The following is a 24,253-nucleotide window of genomic DNA, read 5'->3' as shown; positions in this document are numbered from 1 at the left end:
CACACACACACACACACACACACACACACACACACACACACACACACACACACACACACACACACACACACACACACACACACACACACACACACACACACACACACACACACACACACACACACACACACACACACACACCCCCCCCCCCCAACTATACAAACTATACATTATGATTCCCACTTTGTAGATGAGCAAATTAAGGACTAGTAAAAGGGAAGTCCTCTCCTCGAAGTCACACAGCTCATTAACATCAAGATGTTTCCACATCTCCAAAGACCTCAACAAGTATCTTCAAGCCTCTCTTCTGGTTCTGAAAAATGATTTCCTTCCTTTGGCTAAAACCTTCCTTTCACTTCTGGGGACAAAGATTTCTCTGACTCACATGTGGGGCAATTTCCATGTTGTAATTTCCACAGAAGTAAGACCGATGGTGTTTCTCATCTCATCATCTTCCTACTTGCCCTCTTCTAGCCCCGTCACAATCAATTCCAATTATCTCTGAACCTACTGCTGCCCTCTGGGAAAAAATGGCTAGGGGAGGTAGGGGTAAGTGGTAGAGGTATGTCATACCATAAAATGGTGCTCAGTTTTTCTTGTTTTTCATTGTCTACATTTATAAAAAGTTATTTTTCCATTGCTATAACAAACAGAATTGTGATTTATAATTTACAAATTTGTAGCCAATAGAGCTAATGTTCAAACATTACAAAAATGTTTTTCTTTGAAATGCTAACTGTAAACTAGACGTATAGACTGTATCTATATAATCAATTGACAAAATGTGCGCCAAAGTCAGACCCACTGTGAGGAAACTTTCCACTTAATACAATTAAAAAGCCTTCAATACCAAAGTTTCCTTGTTTTACACAGGCAACATTTTTAGTTATTTTAGTCTCTGTACACAAAATTGCATATACTCATCTGTATTAGAATTATTCTAAGGAAATTCTTTATTTCGCTTTTATTTAAAAGTGATGCAAATAGAATAGTTTTACTAGTTTAAATATGCAATTTAGCATTTTAAATCTTTAAAATTAGACTACACTTATAATATATGTAGCCTTTGGTTCAAATCAACCTATGCAATATTACACAAAGTGGAAACATTTCTAATAAGGTAATTAGGTCAATGTCCAAATTAAACTGCATACCTGTGTTCCATCTCTGTTCAGCAGCAATGCTTTTACATTATCCGTGTGCCCTTTAAGCTTCATTAATTTTGCACATGTTCTTGGATCCCATACCCTTAAAACCTGTGAATTTTAACAGAATATTACACAAACTAAATATATATAGGATTGAATTTAAATAATAGACAACTTTTGTAAGTCAAATAATAACCATTAAATTCTGAGGATGAAATACTGCTTCTGCCAGTGGACACTGTCTAAGGCTCCCAACCTTAGGCAGGCAGCCTTTCTGATGTCAAAAAAGGCACAGCCCCCAGCCCGCTCCTCCCGTCACTACACACAGAGTATATAGTTACACTTTTATTTATTTCAAATAAAACCTTTCTTTTAGAATCTACTAGGCAATACTATTGTTTATATATTTAATAATTACACACATCAAAGTACTTTGGTTTCTTTGTTTTCTAGAGTTCAAACAATCTCTTTAAGCTCTGCCTTACCTTCTCAGTGGACCCTGATACAATGATTGTTCCCAGTTGATTCATGGCCAGGCTATAAATGGAATCTTTGTTCCCACTTAAAGAAGAAGCTATTGAGAATAAATGGAGCTAAATGTTAACAAAATCATCAGCTGTTTAATAACTAGTCAGCAAAAAATTACAGGTTTAATCTTCAATTTAGAAAATCTTATCTTTGTGAGTACTCTAAGGAAAAGAAATCTACCTATAATGAAGGTAATTCTAAAGAATAGCATTGTTATCAAAATTTACACCTTTATTGGATTTGCATACACAAGAGCTCAATAAATATCTGTGCTAAATTAAATTGCACTGCCATTTAAAAACTATCCACATAAGTAATGTACTCTCAAAAATACACAAATGCCAATAAATATGAAAAAAAGTCCAATCTCACTGTTATTCAAGAAAACACAAATCAAAACAAAAATGCCATTTTATACACCAAATCAGATAAAAAACAAGGTACTACTTAATTCTTTAAAAAATACAGTAAAAAGGCACTCGCATACATTATTTGTGGGAGGATAAATTGGTACAACCTCTCTGGAAGGAAATCAGGCAATGTGTAGCAAGATTTATGTTCATGCCCTTTGATTCAGAACTCAATACCACTGAAGTGAAAAAAGTTACACACATAAAACTATCTATACAGCATGACCCTAATTTTACAATAAATAAATATAAACAAACTGAGAAGTTATGAATAAAAGAGTTAATACATGTAACGTGTTTACAAAATACCTGCTTGTAGTAAGTACTTAATAAATGTTAGCTATTATTAGTATTATTTCTATAACCATAAAAAAAAGTGTGATATCCTCTCTAAATAATTCTAAGCAACACATATCTACAGCAGAATCTGTTCCCACTAAGCTTAGTCTCTGACCGTGTGACAATCCTGTTTTTGTTTTGCTTTGTTCCCTACCATATCTCTTCAAAGCAGGCTTTACATCTACAGAGACACGGCCTAATGATGTATCATGATAGCCCCCAGCAGTGACCAGCTGCTCAATCACTGAGGTGGGGTACAAGTGAAAAATCAAGGAGAAGAACAAGAGATATCGTGTTTAGACCTTGACAAATTTCCTGGCAAACAGGGGAAAACAAAATTCAAGAAATTATAAATACCAGTCTCCCAACCTGCCCTTCTTGGCACATACTAAGTTATATTAGAAAAACTGTTTTAGCTATAACAATGAGGGCACTCCCCAGTCATAATAAATTAGACCTGTAATGTAGGGAATCTCGATAGCTCAGGCCCATGTCTTGAACACAGATCTTCCAGGTCAGAATTAGCCAAAAATGTGCTCCTACAAGTCTCTTCTGACACTTGGCCTAGATGACTCTAGTAGGTTGGTCCAAATGTGAGGCTGAATTTCAAGTCTAGACTCATATGAGATCTTTTAGCTGATGAAACATCCATGCTATTAACCTGCCACGAACGTCTCTGAATTACCTCTAAAAGCACCCTAGTCTCCCTGGGCTCTCTGGAATTAGCTGGATTCTTTCAGGGCTGCTCTGAAAGGGTCCTGCCTAATTGGCACTTTTCTTTCTTTTCCTTGGGTATTTCCATCTTGGCCATTAACTCAAACACTCTTAATAAATAGTAACACTTTCAAAAGTCAGAAAACCATCTACTTTGTCAGGTAATCACCTGCTAAGTGTGTGGATTTAGGCTAGGCAATGCTGTGGGAGATACAAAGTAATGATAAGACAGACTCTTCTACCCTGTAGGGACTTCCACTTTAGCTAAGGAGCTATGACATGCCCATGTACAAAAAATAACCAGGCTACTGGAGAAGTCACCATTTTTAGACTGCAATGAGGAACTAGCTCCCTGTTGTTCGATCGTACTGTTGGGGGCTAGAACACTGTAGGTAGAAGCACTCTCAAAATATGAACCACTGTCTCTATGCAAATCTATCAAAGACGTTTTATAAATCATTCTTTATGTTAATTTGGATCACTTTCAAATAAATTTTTTTCAAACACCTTACTTGTGACAGTGTTATTTGAGGCAGTCAGTGCTGTTAGAGTATTCACATCCCAAAGGAATATCTGTCTGTCCAACCCAGCCGATGCTACCAGTTCTTTATCCTTGGCATATGCTAAGGCCTTTACATAATCCTGTAACAGAACAGACATACTATGATCTACTCTGTAGATCAATAAGAAAATGAGCTACACAACATACTGAGATACCAATATTACACTAAAGACACTGAGACCAATGTTAGTTATTTTACCTTATGCGTCCTTAGTGTTGACATGCAAAATCCCTTATGTGCATTCCATACTTTTACTGTCGTGTCAGAAGAAGCAGATATTACTAGAAGAGGCAAAGAATTAACAAACCCCTTAGTAGTATGACTTATAAAAACTTTAAAAACTTATCGTAAAACAATGTAACATTACAGTATTTTCCCCATATCCTTGGTTTTGCTTTCTATGGTTTTAGTTATCAGTAGCCTGAAAATATTACACAGAAAATTCCAGAAACAACTAAGTCTTAAGTTTTAAACTGAACATCATTCTGTGTAGCATGATAAAATCTGGTGCCATCCTGCTCCCTCCTCCCTGGAATGTGAATCATCTGTTTGTCCAGTGTATCCACTCTGTATCGGCTACCGGCCCTTAGTCACTTAAGAGCCTTCTCAGTTATCAGACCTCACAGTATCGCAGTGCTTGTGTTCAAGGAACCTTATTTTACTTCATAATGGTCCCAAGGTGCAAGAGTAGTGATGCTGGCAGTTCAGATATGCCAAAGAGAAGGCATAAAGTGCTTCCTTTAGGTGAAAAGGTAGAAGTTCTTGACTTAATAAGGAAAAGAAAAAAATTACATTCTGAGCTTGCTAAAATCTACAGTAAAAATGAGGCTTCTATCCGTGATATTGAAAAGAAGGAAAAAGAAATTCATGCTCGTTTTGCTGTCACACCTCACACTGCAAAAGTAATAGCCACAATGTGTGATAAGTGCTTAGTAAAGATAGAAAAGGCGTCAAATTTATGGGTGGAAGACATGATCAGAAACGTGTTTCAGGGCCGACCCCATGGTGCACTCGGGAGAGTGCGGGGCTGGGAGCGCAGCAGTGCTCCCGCCGCGGGTTCGGATCCTATATAAGGATGGCCGGTGCGCTCACTGGCTGAGCGCGGTACGGCCGGTCACAAAAAGACAGAAAAAAAAAAAAAAAATAGAAACGTGTTTCAACTGACGGCAATTGGGTTCAGTACTACTGTGGTTTCAGGCATCCATTGTGGGATTTAGAATGTATCCTGCAGATTAGGAGGGACTTCTGTATTTCAAACTAATCTCTCTCTCTCTCTCTCTCTCTCACACACACACACGTACATATACAAAAGCTCTTTCTAGAACCTATTCTATATTGCCTCAAATACATTTTCTTTTAAATAGGCAGGGCAAACTTTTTTAATGTTGAAGGCTCAACTAATAAGAAAAAGTTCTCTAACTCAGACTTGTAAAACCAAGAAATGAATCCTACCAAAATAAGAACAAAAAAAGAACTAAAAAAAGAATATATACTGTATGAGTCTATTTACATGCAATGCAGGGAAAACTAACCTATGATGTTTAGGAGACAGGAGAGCAGTTATCTTGAGACAAGGAGTAATGACTGAGAGAGCGGCACAAGGGGGTTTCTGGTAATATTCTGGTTTTTTGTCCCTGTGATTCTATTTTTTTCTTTCTGGAGGGCAGCTGGCCAGTATGGGGAACTAAACCTTTGATCTTGGTGTTATAAGGCTGCCCTCTAACCAACTGAGCTAACCGGCCAGCCTCCTGTGTTTTGATTTGGGTATTCACCTTATAAAATTTTGCTGACCTGTAATCTCAAAGTGTGTGTACTTTTCTGTATGTATGTTATACTTCAATAAAGAATTTATAAATACTTATATAAAAAAATGAAAAATATATGAAATTGAATTAAAAATAAAAATTTATAGAAGTCCTGTAGTCCAAAGAAATACTTACATGTTTTCCCATTACAACAGAGTACAATGTCATTTACCCAATCGGTGTGGTGTTCCATAGATGCTATATATGGATCTTGCTGAAATTAAAAGAAAAATCATAACAGTTTATATTAGAGAATAAAATAATTACAAATTATAGCTATGTTTAGATTCTTCAATTAATGTAACACACTTCTCTAAGGCTTTAAAATTGACAACTGTATTCGGGTATAAGATAACAGATGTAAACTTTTGTTTCAGGACAATTTTAACTACTATTAATGAAAACCTAGGTTTTCCAGGATAAATGCTTAATTTTTATGCCTTGTAGACAACAAGCTCTGGGATAGGCACTGTGTGTAGCACAAAGTGCTACAGAAAGGAGTTTACTAGAAAGGACAGGCCTTGAAGGAATCTGCAGGCTAGGGGGATTTGAATCACTGGCAGTGAAGGCTCACAACAGACAGCAGAAGCAGAGATGAGTGTGATGAGTGTGGTGAGGAGCTTGGCCTGATGGCAGAGGGAGATGGACAATTCCACTTTTAGCTTCCTACTGCTGTTTTTACCTTTTTAGTTAAATGTTTTTCTCATGAGATCTACAGTCCTTCAGAGAAGAAATGGACCCCAAGGGCCAAGGGAGTACTACCTGTGTCACCATTTCAATTCAGTAATTCTAGATTCTTCTACTCCTCTCATCTGGCTAATTACCAGGAGAGACCTTTTAAAGAAGAGTATTTAATTACATGCACTTAAAACAGGCAAGTTTGAGACACTTCATGAACAAAGAGAACAGCCCTCTATAAGTCTATTTGAGAAATGATGCTACTCAATCTTGTCATAAAACGAAGACCAGAAAAAAAGATGTTTGAGAGCAGGATAGGCAGATTTCCACATTCTTCCAGGTTAGTTCTTATGTTTTTCTTAAGTTGTTTGAAATATTGTGAATTCCCAGAAAGGTGACATTCCAATTCAAATATAAGTACCAAAAAGTATTTCAAAGCCAAACATACATAGTTTTCTTACTTTCCAGACTTTTGACATTGGGCCAACATGGTTCACATTGGCTAAAGAACTCAAAGCCCACTGGACTGAAGTCCATTTAAAGAAACATTATTGAGCAACTATGTAAAGCAGTGGTTCTTTTTCTGCACTGAACATCAGATTTGTATAGCTTGCTAAAAAGACAGAGATTTAAAAAATACAAGGTTTAGCACCAGGGTTTTGAAGTTAGGTTGGCAGCATATTAAAGTCATTTGTCCAAAATTTACTGAGTACGGATTTAAAATGTAAACTTAATCTCTGCCTTACCTTGTGCTGATTGACACTCCATATTCTTATGATGGAGTCTCGACCAGCTGTGAAAAGTCTATTTAGTGCTGGATCCAGTTGCAAGGCATTGACTCCATTTCGATTATACTTCTCCACTTCATCTCGAATAACATAGGAAACCTGAAAAATATGTGAACACTGCTTTTTATTAAGTTACAAACCATGCAATAATAAAATGTAGTCTACTGGTGGTCAATCTGAAAATGGAAATTCCACGTTTCCTATATGACACTTATTTTTCAATCCAATAAAAATTTAGTTTTTTATTTTACTCTATAAAGACTAAAGGGCTGAGGAGAGGAGAATGTCATTAATAACAGCCTAGTTCAAAATGAGCAAGTTTGCTGCTAACCCACTACAACTGCCTCCTAATTGGACTTCTCTCCCACTCTTGTTTGTCTTTAATTTACTTTTCACAAAGCAGCTCGAGTAATCTTTTAAAAACACAAATTGGAATGTGTTCAAAAACCTCCAGTTGCTTACTACTACACTCATGATTTGAATTCCTTAACAGGGCCTAAAGTGCCTTTGTTCACCTCTCCTGCCATTCATCTTTGCTCCAGTTCCGCACACTCTGTGCCTCCAGACCATCACAGATGCTAGTTCACTCTGTTTGGAAGCTCTTCCTGCCATCTCTCTGGCTGACTCCTATCACAGCCTTCAGGTTTCTGTTTAAATGATGTTTCCTCCAAGAGGCCTTCCCTGACTTCCCAAGCAAAATGAGGTTTTGAGTTCTTATAACATACTAAACTTTTCTTTCAGGGAACTTTTCCCTACTTTGTTATTGTTGGTGACCTCTGTCTGTTCCTTCTGAAAATACAAGAGAATTAACCCAAAACAATTACAACTAAGAAAAAGTCAATGAGCTAGCTGATAGCCAAAAGCAAATCTTTTCTAATGAAATGAAATAACTAGTTAAAAATACAATTATGGAGGAGGGAGTGTGGAGAAGAACCAATTACAATAGCGACAAGAATAAATACCTAAACATACATTTCACAAGAAAGATATATAACTGACAGAAAAAGAAAAACCTGCATAAAGAAGACATGCCATATTGCAGCACAGAAAAATCCAAAATTGACAATTCTTTCCTAAATCTGTAAATTTAACCAAGTTGGGTCAGAATCCCATTGGAATGCTTTCTAGAAGTTGACAAAAAAAATAGTACAGTTTTGGGGGAGGAATACCCAGGCAGTTTTTAAAATGAAGGTAACTGAGAGGATACTCTTTAAAGATTTTAAAAGGTATTATAAAGCTACCAGAATTGTAACTGAGTACCAAAACAGGAATGTATAAAAGGATCAATGGAATAAAATAAAATTTGAAAACACTTCCTACTATAAATTTTCTATTTTGATACAGACTATAGACTATGAATAAACATAGTGTTTCAAGCCAATGAGGACATTATAACTTATTTAATAAATTATCTAGGCACACCTAGTGATTCTATAGCAAAATATTATATCCTTTCTCTACATCTTAACTCAAAATAAATTTTCATATGGATTAAAGATTAAAATTTAATAATATAATCATAAAAATAATTTTTAAAATACAGGTGAATATTTACATAGTCTCTAGATAGAGAAGGCTCGTCTAACATGACAAAGACAGTAATCTTTACAGAGAAAAAGAGAAATGGTGATCTGAACAAATACAAGTCAAAACCTTTTAAACATAAAAGAACGTTCACGAGGGGGCAGGGAGAAGGAAAAGTGGACTAATGGGTACAAAACGAAGCTATCAACCTTAAGTGAATCATTGTGCAGTATATGCATGTATTGAAACAGTATACTGTACCCACAAATATGTACAAGTAAATGTTAAAATATTTTGAATTAAAAAAAAAAAATCTTCATGGCATTATTCACAATAAACAAAATGTGGTATATCTATAAGATGTATATACCATTACTCAGCCACAAAAAGGAGTGAAGTACTGATAAATGCTATAACATGGATGAACCTTGAAAACATTACACTAAGTGAAAGAAGCCAATTACAAAAGGCCACATATTTTATGATTCTATTTATATAAAATGGCCAGAATAGGCAAATCCACAGAGACAGAAAGTAAATTGATTAGTGGGTGCCAGGGGCTTGAAGAAAGGGGATTAGGGAGTAACTGCTAATGAATATGGGGTAATGAAAATGTTTTGGAATTGGGCAATCAATGCACAAGTTTGTGAATATACTAAAAATCAACAAATGGTATACTTTGAGAGGGTGAACTTCATGATATGTGAATTTTATCTCAATAAAGCTGTTATTCTTTTTAAAAACTTTCTGAATGTCAAAAAGTAACTAACATGAGCAAGATTAAAAGGCCAAAGGTCTAACTGGGAAAATAATAAATTTCACTTAGAATATGTGAAACTGGGTAATTTATAAAGAAACAAACTTTATTTCTTACAGTTTTGGAGGCTGGAAGTCCAAGATCGAGGGGTGGGTGCATCTGGTGAGGGCCTTCTTCTTGGCGGGGACTCTGCAGAGTCCCAAGGCAGCACATGGGGAGTGGTCTAAGAACATACTAACTTACTCACTTGCTCTTCTTATAAAGCCACTAGTGCCACTCCGGTGATAACCCCTTTTTCCATTAGCCCACTAATCCATGAATGGATTAAACTATTCATGAGGGTGTAGCCTTCACAATTCAATCATCTTCCAAAGACCTCACCTTTCAACATTTCCACATTGGGGATCAAACTTCCACATGAACTTTGAAGGGGACAAACATTCAGACGATAGCACTCTCCAACAGAAAGAGGATCAAAGATTACAAAGGGAAATTTTTTAAAAAGAAAAGCAAACACCAACAAACACATAAATAATCAAAGACATGATAACTGATAAGAGATTATTTTATCTATCATACAGAAAGACTTTTTTTTCTAACAACTGCCATCCCCCCCACCCCCCCACCCCAAGGGTAAGTGAATACTCTTAGATGTCACTGGCAGACAGTAGGTAAATCATTACCTTTCTGGATGACAATTTATAAATATCTAACAAAAGCTTAAAATTCTTTGAAATGACCTTTAAAATTCTACCTCCAGGAATGTATCCTTTACGAAGGGCTACAGTTGTATACACAAATAGCTATAAGGACGTTGTTTTAACCCAGTCTTTTGGATTCAAGTTGCTGTAACTAAAATCTAGCCAAACCAGCTTGAGTTTTTTTGTTTTGCTTTGTTTTTTTAAAGGAAAACTTAACATAAGGATGCAAGGATATTTAACAAAGCCCAAGGGCAGGAAATACATTCATCATTCATAAGGGAAATTTTAAAAATCAAATCATGGCACTTCTCTGCTGAGACCTTACAATGGCTTGTCACCAAGTTTAAAGTCCATATTCCTCAAATGCTTTGATTCAAAACCTGTATTCTCACACTCACCTCAAACTAACACCTCCCAGCTTCTTTCATGACTGTCACTCCAAACTCCTTTCTGTTCCTCAAACTCGTCAAGCTCTTTCCCATCCCAGGGACTTCTTATTTACTGTATGTTCCCTGTGCCAAAAAGATCCCCCATCCTTCCAACCCCCACAGAAATACTCTTCCCCTAGCTTCATGTTGTCTGGCTCACACTCACCCTTCAGGTCTTAGTAGAAAGGTCACCTCCACTGAAAGGCCTTCCCTGATCCCTATTCACCCCATTTATTTTACAATTCTAACCACACTCCATATTCATCTTTTTTGTTATATCTTCTGCATTAGAATTAAAGCTCCAAGGCGGCAAGAAACCTGCTGCCCTGTCCCTCCCACCACTGAATCCCCATTATAGTGTCTGGCATATACACAATACACATATTTGTTGCACAAAGTGGATGGTGGAAAGCCATCAGAAACCAAGTTGGCTTCAATATCAAGTTCAATCTCTCTTTCTCTGGGGCTCAGTTCAAGTTCAGTCTCTCTCTATCTCTCTCTGGGGCTCCAAGGCCACTATCTGGAGAGTATTTCCTTTAACTGAGACTATGCAGCATATCTGAATCTTAATTTCCAGACTTCTGGGAGATTATCTGACTGGTCCAGTAGGAAAGGGTAAGAGAATAACTTGTCAAGGTTCTCTTTCCAGGTGGAAAGTAATTATTAGCAAAACAAGCCTGGGCTAACCTCTTAAAAGGTTATTTACTACATACATGTGATTAAAAATATCAAAGAATTAGAAGTATGCTGGTTGGATAAATTTTGGCACACACATCTATAAAAGAGAACACTGTTCATTCATTAAGAATGTTGATGTAGATCTAGACTGACAGACATGGGAAGAAAGCCATACAATATATTTTTAAGTGAAATATGCATGGCTCAACATAGCAGTGCACAGTCATTATTGTAAAAATGTTAAAAAGATTAAACACATTTTAAAACCAATACACAAGTTTGAAAGGATATACGTATATAAAACTAGTATTCCTGAGTGATGGTATCACGGTGATTTTCATGTAAAGACTTCATGTCTTTCTTATACAATCTGAATGTTTTACAATGAGCATATATTACTTAGTTTTTTAAATTTATAATTGAATTTTCATCCAAATAATTCCTGCCTGTATTTAGAAAATTAAATAGTGAAAGAAAGACTGTAATGAAAAACAATCTCCTTACTGTCTGGGTAATACTCCCAGTCTTTATCCCTAAAGGTAACTAATCTCAACTATTGGTTGTTTCTACTGAACAGTCACTGCATTTCCCTAGATATTGTTTATCCTACAACTTTCTGACATCTATTTTAGATATTACCAACTTACTCATGCTATTGTAGATTAGGATGAAGCTCTGAAACTACCCTCAATATTTCCTCCCTCTACTCTTCTGATATAGACAGATACATCACTATTTTGGGTCGAATAAATAATCAGTACTACACTGCTGTGACTTTGTAAGGCTGTCTACTTCCTCAAACAGCTTTTTGTTTTCTCTAAAGTTTCTAAGGATCTTTCCTTCTTCAATGTTTTCCTCTACTAAACTTCAATTGTCTTTGACTGCTCTACCACAGAACTCACCTCTCCTCCTTCTTTTTCTTCAGAAGGTTTTCCCTTCAGAACCTTCCCTCTTCTCACTCGTCTGGGCTGGCTGCCCTCTAGGTCTGCTGGCACAGCTGTCACCTTTGGTGCTTCCTGTAACTGCTTTTCTAGGTTACAGCCATTGTTTCCTGAATTCTAATGCTGCCTTCTTTCTTTGTTGACCCCCCAGTTTTGCTGAAGTACCTCCCCATGCCCTTAAGAAAGTAACATAAAAAAAGGTACACAGGAGGTGACTTAGCCCTTGCACGCTTGAAAAGGTCTTTGATCTACCTTTACACTTGATTTGGCAGGATAAAGAAGTCTATGTAAAAAAAAAAAAAAGTTCCCTCAGCTTTTGAAGGCATTGTTCTAACTCCCCCTAGCATCCAATACTGCCACTGAATTCAATGCCATTCTGTTTCCTTTTACTTTAAAGCAATACCATTTTCATTCTCTCCTACACACCCCCGTGCCACCACTACTCCAAGCTTTTAGAATCTTCTCTTTTTCTTGGTATTATGACATTTCTTGATTTGGTCCTTTTATCATTTATTTCGCTGTGCATTTAGAAAGTCTTTTCAATCTGAAAACTTGTGGTAGGTACTTCAGCTCTGGGAAATTTTCTTGTATCCATTATTGATAATCATCTGTTTTCCTTGCTCTTTCTTAAATTCTTACCAGCAGATGTTAGAACTTTCAAACTGATCCTTCTATGCATTCTGTATTATCTATATTTGTCCTTGTGCTTACTTTTGTAAGACTTCCTTTACTATTTTATAACTGTAGCATTAAGTATGATAGAAAAAATTGAAACAATATCTTCAATAAGGACATGGTCAGATAAATTATGGTACATCATTCTATGTGTTCATTAAGGAATGAAAACAAACTATGTACACTGATATGTTCCAAGACATATCACATTAAAAACCTGTTAAAGAAAAGAAAAATGTCTGGCTACAGAAAGATAGAGAAAATCAGGATTTAATTCTTTCAACAAATATTGATCAAGCACCCACTAGTTGGCAGGTACTGTTCTAAATTCTGAGGATACAACAGTGAGCAGAGAAGTCCTCCTGGAGCTTACATTCTAGTGGAGAAAAAAGCATAACTAGCAATGACAGCAAATGAAGTGTTCCCCCCCCCCCCCCCAAAATACGGGCAAACTTTTACAGGCGGAAGAGATTAAAGTAAAGGAAAGATAAAAGAACAAGGTGCTGGAGATAGAAGCAATAAATGAGTGAAGAAGGTCATGGAAAAACTTCATTTAGGCTGAGTCAAGAGTATAGATAGGCTAAGGCAGAGAAGATGAGGACTCATATCTGACTATCTTGACTTGCTTTTAAAAAAAAAATGGGGGGAGGGTACTCCATGAACTTTGCAAGGGAATGGAAAGCCAGACCTTTGGTAGGAAACATGTATTTTGGAAGAGCCAATTAAAGGGACTCTGACAGGGAGAAAAATAACAGGGTAGTTGCCCAGCAGCAAGTATCCAGTTCAGTTCCACTGTAAGCATTTGTAGCTGGCTCAATGAGCATTGTTTGATTAATTCCTCCAGCAATTATCTGGGACCCAAAACAAAGAAATCAGATGGTGGGGATGATCCACTGAACTTCATGTGTTCTGTCTCTGCATTTCGAACTTAAATACTCCTAGAGTACTGATAATGTGCCAAAGGGTAGAAACAATCATAAGAAAAATGTATCTTTTTCTGATCCTCATTTTATTTGAAGGTAATCAGATTGGTTTTCTATTGCAAAGAAATTACCACGAATTTAGTAGCTTAAAGTAACTCCCATTTATTATTTCAGTTCTGAAAAACAGAAGTACAGGCTGGACTTAGGTGGGTCCTCTGCTTAGGGTCTCACAAGGCCAAAACTGACAAAGGTCGGCAGGTCTGTGTTTCTTACTAGAGACTCTAGGAAAAAGTCTGCTTCAAGTTCATCCAAATTGTTAGTGGAAATTCATCCAAATTGTTAGTTCCCTGCAATTGTAGGCCTGAGGTCCCTGTTTTGTTTCCTTGCTGACTGTCAGCAACGGGTCTACCTTGTCTCCGAGAGGCTGCCTGCATTCCTTCTCATGCTTTCCATGTGGCCCTCTCCTGCAACGGAAGGTTGAGTCCCTTTCTCACCTCAAATCTCTCTCTTTCATCACATCTCCGACTTCTGCTCCAGCCAGAGAAAGTACTCTGCTTTTAAGGGCTCATACGATTAAAATCGGCCCACCAGGATAATCCCCCTATTTTAAGGTCTGTAACCTTATCACATCTGCAAAGTCCTTTTTATCATGTAATATAACACATTCACAAGTTCCAGGATTAGGGCATGAACATTTTGGTGGGGAGCCCACTCTGCTCTGTTTAAAACTAAACAATTTTTTATATGAAAATGAACGTGGAAATATTATAGAATAAGCACATTTACTTTAAAAAAAAAGATAACTAGCTTTTTCTGTAGTCTTCCCCATCTCAGTTAAGGGCAACTCCATTTTTCAAGTTGCTCAGGCCCAAAAACCTTGGGGTGCCATCCCTACTTCTCTCACTTATCTTACACCCTGTTAGCAAGCCTTGTCAGCCCTACTTTCAAGACTTATCCAGATTTCAAGCATTTCTCACCACTCTGGTTGGAACAACTATCACATAGCATCTGGATTTTTAAAATAGCTTTCTACTTGGTTTTCCTGCTCTGCCCTTGCTCCCCTGCAAACTGTTCTGAATACAGCAGCCAGGCTGATCCCATCACAACACATGTGTATAATGATTCTGCTCAGAATCTACCAACTGCTTCCCATCTCAGGGCTTACTGTGACCTGTTAAGGGCCTACATGATCTGGCCTGCAATCACTTCTCTGATTTCATCTCCCACTTCTCTTCACTCACTCACCTTACGCTAGCCACAAAGGCCTCTTTATTGTTCTACAAACAGGCCAGGTACATACTCACCTCAGGACCGCTGTATGTGGCATTCTTGCTGGAATACTCTTCCCCCACAAGGCTGTGTGGCTACCTCATTTACTCATTTCCTTCAGATCCGTACTCAAAAGTCAGCTTCTCAGCAAGGCCTTCTCTGGCCACTAAAACTAAAATTTCACTTTCCCCTCTTCCACTGCTTATCACCATCTAACCATTTTTTAATCTATAAAGCCCACTTTCCCCGAACAATTTATTATGAAAAATGTCAAACATATACAAAAATTGAAAGAATCATACAGCAGCAAACAGCCATATACCCACCATATATATTCTTCAATTACCACTTTTTATATTTGCTTTATCGAATATCTATCCGTCCATTTGATTCATCTTATTTTTTTATGACTTTCAAGATAAGTTACACATCATCAATAACACTTCCCCCTAAATAGTTCGGTACGTATATCATTAACTAGATATACACAAGGGTACTTCAAAAAATTCATGGACTTGCATTATCTTCTAATTCTATTTTTCCACGAACTTTTTGAAGTACCCTTGTACATAAGTTGTTTGTTTATAGTTCTTTTAAGGTAAAATTTACACATAGTAAAACGTACAAATCTTAAGTGTACCATGGATACTTCTGACAAAAGGAAACACTTGTGTACTACAAACCTCTACCAAGATATAGAGAACATTATGACCACCCTAAAAAGTTCCTTCATTCTCTTCCCAGTCAATCTCCACATTCCACCCCCAGGCAATCTAGATCTGACTTTATCCACCATAAGTTAGTTTTGCCTGTTCTACAACTTCCTACAAATGGAATCACACAGCTCTTCTGTGTAAGGCTATTTCCAGCTATCTGGGTAGTTCAGCGAATTCCAAGAAAAACTGGCCAACTATAAATAATTCCCACATTTTTCCTGTCCAATTTGTGGACCATGACTTTCTTCTCATACATATATTTCAATAGTGTTGATTTTAAAAAGTATTCTAAAAAGGAGTCTTGAAAATAAAAATAGGATACCTTCTACCCTGCCTTCTTCTAAACCAGGGTTTGGTGAAAAACTGCCTGTGGGCCAAATCCAGCCCAAAGCCTGTTTCTGTAAACTAGCCTTATCAAAACATGGCCACACCTATTCATTAAGGTTCTGTCTATGGCTGGTTTCAAGCTATAATGGCAGAGTTGAATGCTTACAACACATAGTTGAGTGGATATAACACAACAAAACAGCCTACAAAGCCTAAAGTATTTCCTATCTGGCCCTTTACAGAAAGTTTGCTAACCCCTTTTCCAACAGATGTCACATTGGCGTGAATTTTTATTGCCTACCTTTATTACTTACATTGGACATATGACTAATTTGTGAGAATCTCTCCTTCAGAAGCCAGGATTGGGCATAATTATACTTCCTTTAAAAAGTCTCAAAGATTAAAAAACCAACCCAGAATTAGGACTCAGTATCAGGAGTAAAGACCACACTGAGCTCTGAAATGACTTAATATTTGGCAGGGGAAGAGGGTAAGTAGTGGTCGAAAAGACACTTGTTGGATGCCTCTCCATTCCCCACCTCTACTCCTAATATTTCCCTCAAGGCAAGCAAATTCTAGGAGAACTTGTGCAGGGGCTATTTAAGAGATTCTCTGTTACATTGGATAATGTGGTAAAAGAACAAGAGGTCTGGGATAGGTGCAACCAAGAGGGAAGGCCTACTGTTGAGGGGTTGGGAATAGGAGAGGACAATTTGTATGCCGCTCAATGGTAAAACTGACTTTATGTCACTTCTTAGGGTAAAGAGAGTGAGTCTTCTGGGTCAAGATTTACATGAAACTAGCATTCCCTCTTGGGTTTTCATTTACATTAGCCAATACATGTCCTTTATTATGTTAGCCTGGTTAAGCTGAATTTGGGGTCATTTCCAACCAAAGGGATCTTCCTGTTATGGAAAGCCAAGTATAGTCATGTGCCACATAAAGACGTTTCTGTCAACAATGGACCGTGTATACAATGGTGATTGGAAAAATAGTCTATATCACATAGCCTAGGTGTGGAAGTAGGCTATGCTATCTAGGTTTGTGTAAGTACATTCTATGATGTTCACAAACGGATGCAATGGCCTGATAACAACTTTCTTAGAACATAGACCCATCCTTAAGTGATACACGATTGTACTTATACTCTTTTTTGGGGGGTGGGAGTGGGAGAATCACAGTGCAACTTTATTTATCACTGAACAAGCAAATAATATTACAAATGAGAATTTCAATTGAACAACAACAACAAAAACACCTCAATCAGGCTCCTCCTCACTCATTTCTTTCTCCCCGCCATAAATCTTGGGACCAGCAAATTCAGTCTTTCCTGTGTAGAGAAAGACAGGGCCATCCTCCAAGGTAGAGCTGTGTGTGCATGTGTGTCAACCCATATGTTTGTGTGTGTGTGTGTGACCTAGAAGATCATGGATTTTGCTGCATGGAGGGGAAGATGAAGTTCAAGAGTGTTGTGGACCTTTCCCAAAAGGTAAAACACAATCAACATCTCAGGTGGGAAGCCTGAGAAAGAGACACATGGGATCATGCTTCTAAATACCTACTAATTCCACCATCAAACAACATGGCCCAATTAATGTTTCAGGCAACAGGTCTGTTCTTGGAGGGAAGTTAGGACAGGCACCAGTCAAGGTGTGGGAAGAGGGGCTGAAGTTGCCCTTCTACCACCATTTATTCATTCAATAAACATTTATTGAATGCCTACAAGGATTCTACTGTGCTAGACATGCTGCTCTGAACAAGACAGATGAGGTCCATCTTCTCACGGAACTGACTACACTCTAGTTGGGTGTGCAGAAGAGAGACAATAACAAAAAGATCCCAGATAAGTACACAAGAACATAACAGTTAGTGGCAAGTGCTATGAAGAAGATGAAACATGACCATGTGACAGCAAGCAGCCAGCATACCGCCTAAGGGTAGGAGATCAGACAAAGCATTTGAACAGCCTGATATTCAGCACTATAGACTTAGGGGTCCTTTCTACCTGACTTCTGAATCTGGTGGGACTGGACATGGTAAGACCACAGACACCAGATGTAGCACAGCTGACTATATTTTGAGTTGACACAGAGAAGAGACGCAATAAAGACTGGTTTCCTCATTCCATTTTTCTTATCCTATGTCTCAGCACACACCAGCTGATATGGAGCCTCTAACACAAATGATGATATAGTCTTTCAGAACCCAGTTGTGTACCCAGATTAGGTCTAGAATCAAGGCCCATCTCTAGTTCCAGGCTCTAAACATAATTCTCACCATGGAGGAATCAAGAATGTGATTCAATGAAGTAGAACATTGGTCTCTAAGAGACTAACCATGATCACTGAAACGATCCACAGAGCCCAAATCCATTGCTCCTGGCTCTTTGCTACAAAGCCCACTTAATAATCCATGGACATTTTAAGGGGGAATCCAGAGGGAAGAAGACATCTCACTCCAAATTCTTTTTAGAATAAGCAACCTCTAGGTAGCTCCTTTCTCCAGGCAGCTGTGGTAGCTTAGTCCTATGTGGGCCCAGGGGAATCCTGCCAGTAGTCTTTATGGCCTGTGGGCTGGTATGGTGTGCTCTGAAGCCCTCCTGACTTCTGCAGACTCCAAGCAGGAAGTGGTGATGCTGTGGCTTTTTCTAGCTTCAATCCATGACTAGCAGCCACTCTCCACCTCCATATCAGGCTGGCTGAGAAACCACAGGGGTGGCTGAGAAGCAGCTGGGGAGGATAAAAAGCAACCAGGGCTCAAAAACAACAGGCACTGTCCCTACCACCTCTCAACCGTGGCTTCCTACACCTTCACAAACTCTGTGGGTCTCTCCTTCTCTTTCCCCAGCTCCAGTGATCCCAGGTTGGTAGACTTTGCTTTTTAACAGTTGTAAAGTGATTGCTTATGGGGAGAAGCACTGCTGGGAATCGTCTATTCTGCCATCTTGATGATGTCACTCTGCTGTACTTATATTCTTGAACCATCACTGAGTGCTTGGGTACAGTTGTGGCTCCTAATTTGGGAAAACTAGTGACTCCTGTCCAAATGCTCGCTAAGAATTCTGAAGCAAGTGAAGGAAGAGGCCACAATAGGAAGGATGGAGGTAGAGAGAGTCAATCAACAGACTCAGGTTGTTGGAAAATCATAATTCTAAGGGACCACCAGGAAGTGAAAAGACTTTCTTTGATATCTTTGTTACCAGGTATGAAGCTGCACCATAAATCTGAATTCACATACTTGATTGTTTGATCATGTTTCTGACAGTCACAAATCCATCCCTCCCCCCTCATATCTCTAGTTTCCTTAGAAGTTGAGGATGGTGGACATACGATCATTTTTCATTATGTCTATAATAAAAAGCATGTTTAGTCCCCTCTCCACTGATTATTTAGCAATATTATAAGTCTCAAAGGTTCTTTTCGGCCTACAATTCGACTATGGAGCTCAGGGCTACTGTCTCTTGGTCTAAGACAAAGATAGCCAAGAGGCAAAATATATTCGCTCCCCTCAAGTACCCATATACACTTTTTCCAAAATGGAAATTTTTTATTTATAAGAGCAAATAATGTAAAAAGTTCAAAAATATAAAGGGGTATATATTTTAAAGTAAATGACATCTCATATCCTGCCTTACCTATAATTACAAAATCTAATCCCAAAGAGATGATCACTGTTAATATCCTTCCAGATTCTTAAAATGCATTATTTCCTTTGCAGAAATAGGACCATGTGATATTGACTCCTGTAGTGGATTGAATTATGTCCCCCCAAAATTCCTTCAAGCTTGAATTGTGTCCCCCAAGTTTTATGTATTAGAAATTTAGCCCCGGCTGTGACTGTTAAGAGGGTGGGAAATCCTATTATGGTAACTGAAAGGCAGAGCCTTGAAGAGGTGATTGGATTGTAGGACCATACAGTGGTGAATGGGTTAAAAATGGTGGTCAGGAGTGTGGTTCTGAGGACTTTAAAAGAAGAGGAGAGTCTGTCTTTCTCTCTCTGCTGCTCTCTCTGCTTCTACCATCTTGCAATGTGAGACCCCTGGGTCACTGTCACCACCACCAGATGGACACTGGACTTCCCAGCCTTAGAAACTGTAAGCAATAAAATTTGTTTTTCTTTATAAAATACCCAGTTCCATGTATTTTGTTATAAGCAACATGAACAGACTAATACAACTCGCTTTTTAGACTTCTGGACACATCTCCTTTTTAGTAATACAGATCTAGCTTATCTTTTTAATAACTGCAAATTAATCCATTACATGAATGTATCATATCTTGTCTGATGATTGCAGACATTTAGGTATTTTGTTTTTCACAATGACAACATTCCTACAATAAACACCCTTCCATAAGTAGAGATAGATATAGGCATTTGTACTTTTGTAGAATAAAGTTCTAGATAAGAATTCTGGGTCAAAGGGAATGCTTATTTAAAATTTCGACAAGGCAAGATACAAAAGTGACCACTATCACTCCATTTATAGCAAAAATAGCATAAGTCAAGTACACAAACAGAAAGAGGTACAGAACAGCGGTTCTCAACAGTGGCAATTTGGTCCCCAAGGAGACATTTGAAAATGTCTGGAGACATCTTTGGTCGTCACAACTAGGGAGGTGCTACTACATCTAGTGGGTAGAAGCCAGGGATGATGCTAAACAACTTACAATGAACAGGACAGTCCTCTCTCCCCAACACAACAAAGAATTATCCAGCCTAAGATGTCAATAGTGCTCCGGCTGAGAAACTCTGGTGCAGAACTATACATCACAATACCCACAGTAGCTTTCTTTGGAGAATAGAGGACAACTATAATTTATACTTTTGTATTGTTTATGGGGGGTTTTGCAATGAACATGCACTAGTTTAAAAATACACTTCCATACACAATGAAGTCTGAGATGAAATCAATCCCTGTGACTTCTCACACTGCTTCTATATCTTGTGGACAAATTCTTTTTTTTTTTTTTTTTTTCTTAAAAAGGTGACTGGTAAGGGGATCTTAACCCTTGACTTGGTGTTGTCAGCACGACGCTCTCCCAAGTGAGCCACAGGCTGGCCCTTGGGGACCAATTCTGAAAGTTCCCTGAATCTTCTCTCCAGCAGGCTAATCTTAGCCCTTTCAAATGCTCTTCATAGGAAATAGTTTCAAGTCACTTCACCAATCTGACTCATATACCTATTAAGAACAAGGTGCTAAGTGCTGAACACCAAATTCTAGCTTTGTACTCTGACCAGTGAAGAGTGGAATTATCACCGCCTTCATTTTACATGCACTGGCTCACATTCAGCTTATTAAAACACTCAGTTTTCTCACACCTGTTGCAGTCAACTTCCATCTTTTCCATCCTGTAGTTTTACAATTGCCTTTTAAATCTTAACGCAAGAAACTGAGATGCCTGAATATCTTTACTCCCCTAACGAGTCTAGGATACAATTAAGTTACAATTTTGAGTTACATTTTAGTAGGGAAGAGACATTCTCACCACCTGGCTTGGATGCTGGTGGTAAATCCTGTCATAATGTATTTAAAAATCATATTATTAATAGGGTAAGCTGTTTTCGATTTGTATTAATTTCACTCAATTCAACAAACATCTAATGACTGCTAGGACACTATACTGATCAATGAGTTCAATAAAACAAAGATGTGAAATGCTCAGAAGACTTTATGGCCTACAACCTCTTGCTGGGGTTATCTTAATGAAGGGCCCCTTTGTCCTGACTACCTATTTAACAGTCACTGATTTTAACCTGCAGAACCACATATAATGCTGTGTTTTATAAAGAAAGCCTGGGTGTTACTTATTCCTATACCCTCTCAATCCTTTCCCACCTTTGTGGCCAATGCAAGTGCTCGGTAAATGTCTAATGAATGAATGCACCATGCTGTCACTACGACATTCAAAATACCTGTAATAGGGCTTTTACTCCCTGCTTCGCTGAAAATAATACGTAGTAATAACTCTTAAACGTGCCCCAAACAAAAGTGAATCCAGTTAGGCATAAAGCACACACGGTGGAGTTAGACAACCCTTTATCCTTGGATAATAAATTACATAAGCAAAAAAAGAAAGATTCAGTGATGTACACTGAAGATGAAAAATGGTGAACACGAAATCAAATCCCAAAATAATTAAAATTATAACCCCCCACGAACACCAGCACAGTCCCACGTTGTTCCCACTCAACCACGGGAAAGCGCCCACATACGAGAAAGCTGGGGGTTCCCTCGCGGAACGCTCCGCAGAATCCCCTCAGGGCCGTCAGCGCTCGGCTGCCTCGCCACGCCCCCACACAGGCCCGCTCACTCCTCTGCCGCCCACCGGCCGGGAAGCGCCCAAAGGCCTCCTCTCCCGCATGGCGAGAGCACAGCGTTTTGGAGACAGGCAGGAGAAGGCAGATGGGTGGGGAACAACCCCATCTTGACCTCGCAAGCCCATTCACGAGAGCAGCGACCAACAATCCATGATCAGAACCCCGCACGCGAGGGTCTCGGTACTGGGCCCCGGTGGCAAAGTCGGCCGCCCCCCGCCCCTTCCTCCAGCCGTTAGCGCCGCGGCCCCACCCCTCGCCGCCGGCCGCGCCCCATCCCGCTCGTCCCAACCCGCTACCCCAGCTGGCCGCGGCCCGAGGCATCTGCTCTCTGGAGGTGGGCCCGGACATGCCAGCCGTATCCGGAAGGCCGAGGAGCCAGGCTCCCATACCTGGACTTTCCTCCGCCCGGCCGTGTTCTGCCGGTGATGAGCCGCCATCTTGCATGTTGACACTCCTACGTCACTTCCGGAAGTGGCTCGAACTGGACGGATGTCCTACCCCTTCCCCTTTGGCCAAGGGTGGGTGATGGGCGTGAAGGTAGCGATATCCTTCCGAGGTGCTGTTGGCAAATGTGGCCAGTGGTCCTGTGATGAAGTAGATGCACTTAAAAGCAAAACGAGAGGGCATTCAGAATCCAGCTCTGTGGGCCGTAAACCCTGGCTTGCTCTGTTTTCTGGGTTTTTCCTCCGGAGGCCCACGCAGGCACAAAGAAAGGATTAATGCTAGACAGCAGGCTGGACTGCCCGTTCCTCCCCACTCCCTGACCTTTACCACGCATGCAGGGGAACCGACTGATTTGCCATGAAGAACCAGAAATGCAGAGAGTTTTTAACTGGCCTAAAGGATGAGAAATGGAGGACCTTGCAAAAGAGGTCGCCCTCATCTTCAAGAGGAGCAAAAAATCCTTTTAAGTAAAAGAGAGAAAAAGATGTTATAAGAAGGCAAAAAGGACACACCAGTTAAAATTGTCAACTTTCTTAGTTCCAAAACCTGAAATGAAACTTAGTTTTGTATTAAACTAGCTCTTACCCTGGGAAAGTTAGACCCTTCTGGATGAAAGTTTGACTTCATGTGATTTTCCTTACACTAATTATAGGTGCTGAGGATGGTCAGACTCTTGTGAAAGTGAATCTTACACAACCGCACTGTCAATTATGACATCCACGTGTGGCTATTGAGCACTTGAAATACAGCTAGTTCACATTGAGATCTGTGATTGTAATACACACTGAATTTCAAGGACAGTCTGAAGAATGCTAAATAATTTTTGTGTTGATTACATGTTGAAATGATGTTTTAAATATATTGGGTTGAATACAATGCATTATTAAAATTAACTTCTTTTTTATAATGTGGTTATTAGAATATTTAAAATTTTATGCATGGCTCATATTTCTATTGCATAGTGCTAGTATATAAATGCTTAGGAAAGTTACTGCTTTGACATGCCTTTTTTGTAATAAAAGAAATGTGAATTAAAGGAGTAGAAACTGATGGCAGAAAGCTTAAGCAAAACTGGTAATGATAACTTACAGGTAAATTACCTTTACTGCATTTTCTTACAGACTCATTCATTTATTCACATATTTATTTATTCAACAAAGTGTTATTTAAACCTCATAAGTGCCAGGCACTATATTAGTTGCTAGGGGTTAGTCATGGTTGCACATGGTCATAGAACTTAGAGTCCTAGGATGAGACAAGAATGAGTTAGACACATAAATGAATATGGAGATAAGTACTCTGAAGAAATGGTTACAAGACAGGGAGTGAACCTTGAGTCAAGATCTGAAACTAGGTAAGGAGGAGAAACACGGCAAAGATCTTGTGGCAGGAGGGAGCATGGGACATTCCAGGAACTGAGGTTCAATACATGGAGTACAGAGCAGGGGAAGGAGTATGCAGAGGCCACACCCAGCAGGGTCTTTTGGACCAGTGGGAAGCTATTGAAAGATTTAAGCAGGGGAGGGATATAATCTACATTAAAAAAATTTTTTTTCCAGCAAATACCTATTGACCACTC

The 24,253-nt window shown here is 38.9% G+C and overlaps 1 protein-coding gene across 1 annotated transcript in view; it reads right to left on the bottom strand.

Moving 5' to 3' along the window:
• WDR48 (WD repeat domain 48) overlaps positions 1 to 22,682 on the bottom strand; it is a 45,826-nt gene extending 23,144 nt beyond the window's left edge. Inside the window, exons 1-7 of the mRNA XM_063115160.1 lie at positions 22,620 to 22,682; positions 6,932 to 7,072; positions 5,643 to 5,721; positions 3,901 to 3,983; positions 3,652 to 3,781; positions 1,634 to 1,722; positions 1,155 to 1,256 (exon numbers count right to left, since the gene is read on the bottom strand). Coding sequence (XP_062971230.1) covers positions 1,155 to 1,256; positions 1,634 to 1,722; positions 3,652 to 3,781; positions 3,901 to 3,983; positions 5,643 to 5,721; positions 6,932 to 7,072; positions 22,620 to 22,667 — 672 coding nt within the window. The 5' untranslated portion in view covers positions 22,668 to 22,682. The remainder of the gene's footprint in view (positions 1 to 1,154; positions 1,257 to 1,633; positions 1,723 to 3,651; positions 3,782 to 3,900; positions 3,984 to 5,642; positions 5,722 to 6,931; positions 7,073 to 22,619) is intronic.
• Between the last annotated feature and the right edge of the window lie 1,571 nt (positions 22,683 to 24,253).

Source organism: Cynocephalus volans, chromosome 11 (genome assembly GCF_027409185.1).
Source record: "Cynocephalus volans isolate mCynVol1 chromosome 11, mCynVol1.pri, whole genome shotgun sequence".
Classification (NCBI taxonomy): domain Eukaryota; kingdom Metazoa; phylum Chordata; class Mammalia; order Dermoptera; family Cynocephalidae; genus Cynocephalus; species Cynocephalus volans.
This window is presented reverse-complemented; position numbering and strand designations above follow the sequence as displayed.